The sequence below is a fragment of the Wyeomyia smithii genome, chromosome 1 (assembly GCF_029784165.1).
Source record: "Wyeomyia smithii strain HCP4-BCI-WySm-NY-G18 chromosome 1, ASM2978416v1, whole genome shotgun sequence".
In the NCBI taxonomy this organism is placed as follows: domain Eukaryota; kingdom Metazoa; phylum Arthropoda; class Insecta; order Diptera; family Culicidae; genus Wyeomyia; species Wyeomyia smithii.
The window spans coordinates 138,293,424-138,301,766 of record NC_073694.1 but is presented as its reverse complement, the minus strand read 5'-3'; the positions used below and the strand labels follow the sequence as shown (position 1 = coordinate 138,301,766).

General features: G+C 38.1%; 1 protein-coding gene across 6 annotated transcripts in view; it reads left to right on the top strand.

The window, feature by feature from the left end:
- The first annotated feature begins 827 nt into the window (after positions 1-827).
- The window catches only part of LOC129718864 (ankyrin repeat and KH domain-containing protein mask), a 60,527-nt gene continuing 53,011 nt past the window's right edge, over positions 828-8,343 (top strand). For 4 of the 6 annotated variants that reach the window (XM_055670040.1, XM_055670039.1, XM_055670038.1 and 1 more), the window contains exon 1: positions 828-1,564. In XM_055670040.1, coding sequence (XP_055526015.1) covers positions 1,004-1,564 — 561 coding nt within the window. In that variant the 5' untranslated portion in view covers positions 828-1,003. Of the gene's footprint in view, positions 1,565-6,596; positions 7,512-8,343 lie in introns of those variants that run through there. The other 2 variants (XM_055670041.1, XM_055670042.1) reach the window with 2 other exon arrangements.

Genomic DNA, 8,343 nt, shown 5'->3' with positions numbered 1-8,343 from the left:
CCTGAGTGTTACGTATGTCTTATGTATGTGGAAATATGGTTCCCTTACTCTAACTGGTTAACCATCAGAATATACTTTGCTTTGCTTAATGTATAGTAGAGTTTCATTGCTAATTATTCAGTAATTAATTCCAGTTTGCTGTTGACAGCAGGGATACCAGATGTGCAGATTTGTCTGCAAAACGCAGATTTTTAGAGTCTGTGTGCAGGTTTCTATTGATTTGCAGATATTCACAGATTTTCCATAGTTTCTGCAGATTTTTGTCAGAGTCTCCTTATATTTGCGCAGTTTTTCTCAAAATGTGTGCAGATTTTTACAGACTTTTACCAGCGCGAGCGAAATTTTTTCGAATCACGAATAGATTTTTGTTAGATTTCAAGCAGATTTTTCCGGTTTTTCGAGCAGTTGCAGACATTTTTCAAAAACATCTGGCATCTCTGGTTGACAGTTGAGTGCTGTCAGTTGAAAGAAATTTTGCTTTGCTGGATAAACAGTAAAATTTATTTCGCTAGGTGAATTGTTGGTTTTAGCTCGACAAAATCCAGCGAAATTTTGCTGGTTTTCTGCGTAAATAAATTAGTGTGTAAAACAAATAATCTTGCATTTGCACGATTTTAAACTTCAATAATAACCCCTCGTACCGTCATTTGTGTCAAATTGCAGTCCATTTTCAATTGGACCTGCAGCGTTCACTTCAAATCATTCCTTCTCGCCTCCACTCCCCGGAAGTGACGAAATAGACCCTGCCCGAGCCACAGTGGAGAAAGTGAGAAAGCACTACAGCCCATTTCGTTCATACTGCAGACAGAAGTAGGGCAGAAAATCGAATATGGCGACAAATGGTACTGGCGAACGAACGACGAACAACGCAACGACGACGGTCTCCAGAAAGAAGTGCGTTTTTGTGCGAAAAAATTCCGGTTAAAAAGTAGCTCTAGCAGAGTTAAAAGTGCGTCAAACGCAAGTTGAATGTGTCCGGCGTTGGAAACCGGTGTCGGACAAGATGCGGAATGCGGAACAATCCGGATTGAAGAACCGGGACAAATCGAGAAATGTGAAGAAATCTTCGTCGCTAGTGAATCAATCGAATTCGAAGGCCCTGCACAAGCAGCAGCTGCAGCCGTCTTCGTTATCCAATAGTAATAATAGTGGTGGTAGTGGTAATAGCTGTGCTAGTGTTAGTGAAGGTGGCGGAAGTGTTCGCAGTGGTAGTGGCAACGGAGCACCACTGGTAAGCAGGGGAGCTGCTGCTAAAGGGAATAATTCGAAGCAGCAACAAAATAATTCATGTCGTGTCCAACCGGAAGTTGGCACTGTATCTACCGGAAGTAATTTAGCAAGTAGTGCAAGTTTCAGCGCTAACCGGGAAATAAGTAATGCTAAAGTAATGTCAACGGCAGCAGTAGGTAGTAACACCACCTCCAAGGCGGCAACGGGCGGAGCAGGCCGACAGTCTGGCAGCCCGCAATCGTCTCCGGCCAAGTCGGATACCGAGACAACCTTCTCCGAGTTTCAGCCCCGCGTATCAGATTCGTCAGAATCGGACGAGGAATCGGTTTCAGAGGTAAAATATAAGATTATTGTCCCATTTTATCATATTTTTTTCTACTGGACAAGGTGGTAAATGAAAGAAAAATAATTAACCTGGGTATGAGATTCCGTTTTAGTGCGCTTCTCTCTCTCGCGTTTCCAATTTCATTCAATTTTCATTGGGTAGCCGGGTCGGAATATGTAACAGCTACTCTACTTTTTTTGTTTGATTTTGCTTCAATGAATGGTTTTTCGGGATTTCCTCTATGCTGCCGATTAGCGATATAACTAGCAGACATATCTAATCTCTTATGCAGTAAAGCATAGTAGTATAGTCACAAACCGTTCTCCGCATTACGGCGGCTAAGTAGTCAAAGTTCTTGCTGTATATGTGTGCATATGTGAGCACTTTGTTTTTTTTTTGGTCAGTGTATCCAGATTCGACGTATTCTACGGAGTGATTGGCCGACTATTTTGGTAGTTTTTTTTAACGGACAGTTTTTCAATTTTATATCTATCAACATCCTAGTTAGAATTAATGATTATGTATTTCTTTCAAAATTCGGGATAGGTACTAAAATCGTGGATGGTCCCTAACGGCCATTGACAGTAACGGTGACAGATTTGATGCTGTATGAGACAGTTTCATTCTACGTCAATTTATAGTTCTAGAGTCAATTTTATTCACTTCCATTTAAATTGCGATTTTAAAATGTAATTGCGAATTTTCAAAGTGATGTTCCCAATGTTTCCATTTTGCTAGTTGCGCCCTAATCGCGAATCACTCCTTTGTACATTCTAGTATGGATAGATGAGAAATAGGAAATAAAGCAACTCCCAGTAGTCCATCGTTGTCGTGATGAATAATGCCATGCCAATCCGTCTGTTAAGCGTTATGATTCAATCGATGAATTCAAATTCAAATTTCAAACGATTTGTTCAAAGTTGTAGTTCTTGGTAATATTTTTACTAACCACTAAATTACCTAAAATTAAGTTTATTTCTATGTCGCATTTCGTGTAGCCTTCTGCTTATATGCGAGTTGTATGTTTGTGACTGGATAGTGTACAATTATTTTGTAAGAATACTGGGTTGTTTATGCTTAGTATCTTGAAATCTGGGATATGTTGTGTTCTACGAAGATCCAAACGGTTTCGACTGATGTGTTTTTCGAAATTCAGCAATTACTACTGGAAAAGATATATCAATTTGGCATAATCTTTTTAATTGATTATGGAACTTCAAACTCGCTTTACTGCTGCAGTCAAGACGAGTTTTTTTCAAGATAATGTGAATTTTACCTTCTGTTTATCCACTGGCGTAATGTAAGAATAATTATCAACCAATTTGTCAAAAATGGGTAGATTTAGAGCACATGAACGTGCTAATCCGCACAATGTTTGATGACAAGATGATTTTTACTGGGGGTGACACCCAGGGGGAAAGGAGTGACACCCAAATTTTCTGTCCCGTAAATTCCGTAATCCGCGTAAAAAACGCGTTAGAAGCGACCTTAGTGTATTTAACTTATACTGACTTCGCAATAAACCATTAAGGCCCAAGCACAATGGATACGTTTGCGTTGCGTTGACGTTAATTTGACAGAAAATGTATGGGCTAACTGTCAAATTGCCGCAAACGCAGCCGCAACGTATCAATTGTGTTTAAACCTTTAGGGTACAGAACACGAATCATGGGGCTAGTGCTACGATCCTATTGCCACTGACTGTCTCTCCAGAGCCGGGATTCGGTGTCATTTTCATTCCAATCTTGAGCATCTTGATACAACGGATGTATTGAATATTAAATTCATATCTAAGTGAGATATTCTACGCGGTTTGAAAAACCGATTCAGATGCAATGAGGTATACAAAGGTGAGGAAGAAAAACTCATTTGTCTGTATTAGTAACGAAACAGAGGTAAACAGAAGCACGTGTTGGGGTTGTGACGTAGATCTCCAAAAACAAGAAAATGCCATTTGGAATTGTGTTCCGCATTGTTTAACGACGCAGGTAGGCATTTTCAGTCGTAAACTATCATGACTGTCAAAAATTTCTTGAAAAAAAAATGTACCGAACATTGATTTTTGTTTTTTGTTTTTTGACTTCTACGTCATCACTGTTAACAAAAAAAAGCCCTTTAAACCCGAGACTCAAACCATCTCCGTACCTTTCTAGATTCCATTGATCCAGATGGACCATCTGCTATCTTCCAAAAAACGGACTTTTGCTTTTCATTTGTCTGCATTTCATTTAATTGAAATAATTCAACTGAATTAACAATAAATCTACGGATCGATGAGTTAAAGTTTTTTGTACGCGAAATTGTGTATTTTCGTTGATAAAATAGAAATTCTAGAAGGAGAATCTAATCAGCTAGCACCTTTATCCGTTTCCAATTTTGTTGTGAGGGTTTCTTCTTTAAGTCCAATATCCCACTGTTAGTTTTTCTATATCGAATCGTGTCTTGAAATTTAATTCTTGTATATGAAACTGTTCATAGGTTCTCTTTTTCGGAAAATATCAAACATTAAGATATATTCGTTTTATTATTTTTTTGTTTAACAAAAAGTTACATCACTACGACAAGTTTTGAGTTTATTTTTATTGTGGATTCAAGCTCAAACTACCAATTTTCATCTCTTAACTGATAGTACCGTCCATGTGTCCACTACCTACCCATAGTCTGAGAATGAAAAAAATAATTCTATTGATTCACACGGTTCTAGAGATATGTAATGGTATGGTAGTCATTTCAGCACTATTAATCTATGAAACCCATACAAAGCAAGTTAAAACAAATGATCTTATTGACAAAAAAACACTCAGAACTGCTTTTGTTTGCAATAAGCAAAATCCAAAGTATTAGTGGAAATATTTTTTTCTTTCGCTTGTGTCAATTTTTTGTCATGACTCTATTCCACAGCTTAATACCCACACCAAGTGGCCGATTTTGTGTGAGTGCTGTCGTACTACGTAACATCATTGGAAACTTTCTCGATGGAACAATTAATCTGTTCATATATTGCAGGTCTTTATGGGCCAACTTCAAAGGACACTCCCTCCGATACAAGAGCGGAGGAAATTAAATGTTGTTGCCAGTTTCGGTAGTTTTAAAGTTCAATGTTTCTTTAAAAGATATTAGGTATGTTCGAATATCGCGGAACAACTTTATATGTTTGGCTTTGCATGTGTGCAAGTGTTACACCAAAAACGTCTCTGCTTGGAATGTGAAATTGCGTGTCTGCACGTCTGCAGTCGTATTCTAGTTGTGTGCGTGTGTTGATAGATGTGTAAATGCGGCACTAGCCGACGACGAAGAGCTCGCACCACTTGATATGCAGGGATGCCACATGTACAGATTAATCTGTATTTTACAGATTTTTGGCCCAAGTAACGGTACAGAATCTGTGTATACAGATATACAGATTTTCGTCGAAAGGTACAGATTTACAGATTTTTCGAAATTGACATTAATTTTTAAAAACACTCCAAATTTTATTTCATTAAATACAGAGGCGTCTCGTCCACCTGTTCAACCTGTTCATAGGACAGGTAGACAATCTCAGAAAAAAAGTGATTTTTTCACATTTGTAGAGTGGATGAAAAATCGTCGGAGTAATTTATGTGTAATTTCAATGTTATCCCGAACATCCTTATTTTATTTTCTACATAGTGGAAATGTATGCACCGTGAAGAATGTAACCTGATGGGCTACATTTCAGACTACGCCATACAACTCACACGCAACGCAACCCACACGGCCACACGCAATAATGACTACCGTTTATTCAGACTTTTCACCTGAACTAACCGTCGTTCAACACTTCTCTGCACCTTCAAGTGCGGCAGGGTAGACGCAGTCATTCATGCTCACCACTACTAATGCGACGCCTCGCGTAAAAGTGACATTTTTGGTTCAAACTTTCTGCTGAACAAAACCGATGTCAGCGAGAGGAAACATTCATTACACACCTCCTCTCTTTAGTGTCTGGTAATCTGTTTCGTTATGCCTTTCTGTTTCTTCTCTCGACGTCATTAAAATTTGAGAGAGACCACGTGGCCGCGAGAGTTCGCAGATCCATCTTCAGAGCTTTCGTAGTGCAAATGAAAAACGAGCAAATTCATTCATTATTTCTGTCAATGTGGTGGAATTCTTCCGTCGATGTATAGTTTCATTCAAACCTCTACACCCATTTTGTTCATTCGAAAACTTGAACCTCGCATAGTCCGCATAGTAAACGTTTGTCTTCTTACGCGCTGCTTTCTTTTTAGTTTGAAGAGTTTTTAGTTTAGTTTTAGTTTTAGTTTAATTTCAACATCGTCAAAAGAAACGCTTTAGCATTGAACAAAGATAGGTTTTTTACTCATGCGAAACGTTTAGAGGCAAATAGATCATAAACATAATTTCAATTATCGTTGGAAAAAAACCTGAATGATACTGACATTGCATATCACAACGCCATCCGTCGAGCGAACTTTTCTAGTTCTTTGACGGATCCAGACTTATTTATGACTAAAACCGATCATTGAGAATCATGATGTGATAAATGTGGATAAAGATTTCCTCCATGAAATGATGCAGATATCATTATTCTACGAGAAAATTAACGGAAAGCTCGCGGTCATAATAGACCGTAGAAATTCTTTGCCATATAGATAAATGTAGAGAGATAAAAGTTTTCGAAACTGTTATCACGATACTGTTGTATTAGTGTTGCAAATGTTGATTGAACAGGTAGCCCACTTGGTCACGCGCCGCCTCTGATTAAATATTAAGCAAATTGAACATATTTTCAACTCCTCACACGTTTTAAGCTAAAAATTTTGTTCATATACCGTAAAAACTTAAAAAATACAAAGTTCTTTATGTTTAAACAACACAGATTTTTTTACAGATATTTTTGTTCCAGATACAGATGCTAAGATTTTTTCAAGGGAAAACACAGATTAAAATGTGGCAACCCTGTTGATATGACGTATTCCCACAAATGTGTGCGTGCACTCGTATGTCTAACCTGCAAGTCTACTGCGAGAGAAGCAATTTTGACGTTGTGTCGTTTTTGCCCATCAAGTCCATGGGCTGATCGATCCTGATGAACTGTGCTTGATACGTTCACGTTCCAACATACAGCCAAAGTTTGGATAAAGGTGTTACAGCAGTGGATTATACGTCGAATAATTCACACATCGTTCAGTGCTTGACAGTTCTCATTGACTTCCAATGCAAGCCGAGGGCGTATGACTCATGTTGTACGTCGTACCCTCTTTCTATCGGAACTAGCAGCCCGATTTGTTATGTTCTCGAGAGAGGGACTCGTCTGTGCCGTGAAAGAGACGATAAAGTGCAGTGCAGTGATTTTAGGAAGCCACCTGATTTCGTAAGTCGGCACCAGAAGATTCCATTAATGGTTTATTTGCAAAATGAAAAGCTTAAGTTCGTTAATTACCAACTGAGCTAGTGAAAAGGCAATGAGTGGTTCAGAAGAACAGCAATTTTAAAACTACAGAACGAAGCTCCCTAGAAAATGGCTTCCATCTAATGTATCATTATGCTGCTCGCCTGAAAAACAGATTAAACGTGTGAAAAGTTGATTTTCGCTTGCAAATCGATCGAAATTTACACTCTACTCCTACTGAGGAAGAAAACGAAAGAAAAAATCTATATTATACTGGATGTTCGAAAAAGTGTTACGTGTTCTGTGAAGAAGGAGAAAATTCAAGGACTGTGAAGGACTCATGTGCATTCAGTGCAATAAAATAGTGGCAACACGGGGCAAACCGAGTGCGGATAATTGCGGTGAAGTGAAAACTGAATCGATCGGTGGAACGGGCACGGGTGCCATAATTGTGGACGACGAGTCGTGAGCAATCCGATGAAATGGTTAATCGCTGCGAAAAAGTGGAGTTTCTGCTAGACAAGGTGAACATTGTGGTTGAATTGCAATATTCCTCGGTAGAGACTACCCAAAGCTCTTACGGTACGAGTGGAGATATCATTTATGGTTCAATTTTAGAAGATAAATATGTCAGCGGCCACCGCGTTACCTTATAGATTGTTATTGGGATATCAGGCAAAAAATTTTCAAATCCAAATTTAAATTTATATTTTGTTGTTATTTATTTTTATTTCCAAATAGTAAGAAAGGGAATAATTTGCTGTTTTCGAGGGCATGATTGTAATCGTAGTTGAGCAGAAGGATTCAAAAGCCAAGAGTCGCCCCTCAATAAAAATCAATCGGAAAAATCGTCATTCTGGCCCACCTGGGTGTTAAAAAATCCCCTGCAAAACAGATGCTAACTGCTCAAAGAGGGGGGGTTCAAATAGTGTTAGTTTTAGAATCTGCAAACAAGTGTAACTTTACACATTTCAAACATTTAGTTAGAATCAATCAAAAGAATTGCCATGTCTCCTCGTTTCATGACTGTGCTTCTTTTATATCTTCTATTGGTACCTTGGGAAATTTGGTAGTATTCAGTTTATCTCATTTGTTATTTTAATCACACTCAAACTTCGAAATATTCAAAATAAATTCAAGAAAAATTTATTAAGAAACTTTTACAACCTTTACTGTTGAAACATGTACCATAGAATGGGATGAATTTACAATAGTATTCACAACATGATATGTGTCTAAGAAACTACCCAAGGCTATGAGTAAAATTTCCATTGTTTGTTTTATGGAATAAATCCAAGGATTCTCTGGGAAGGATAAATCGGGGTGCAATTAATCACCCATGAAATCCATGTATTCTACTGGGAATGTGCTATTATTTGTTTGTACATGTCAAATGATTTTTTATCTAAAAAAA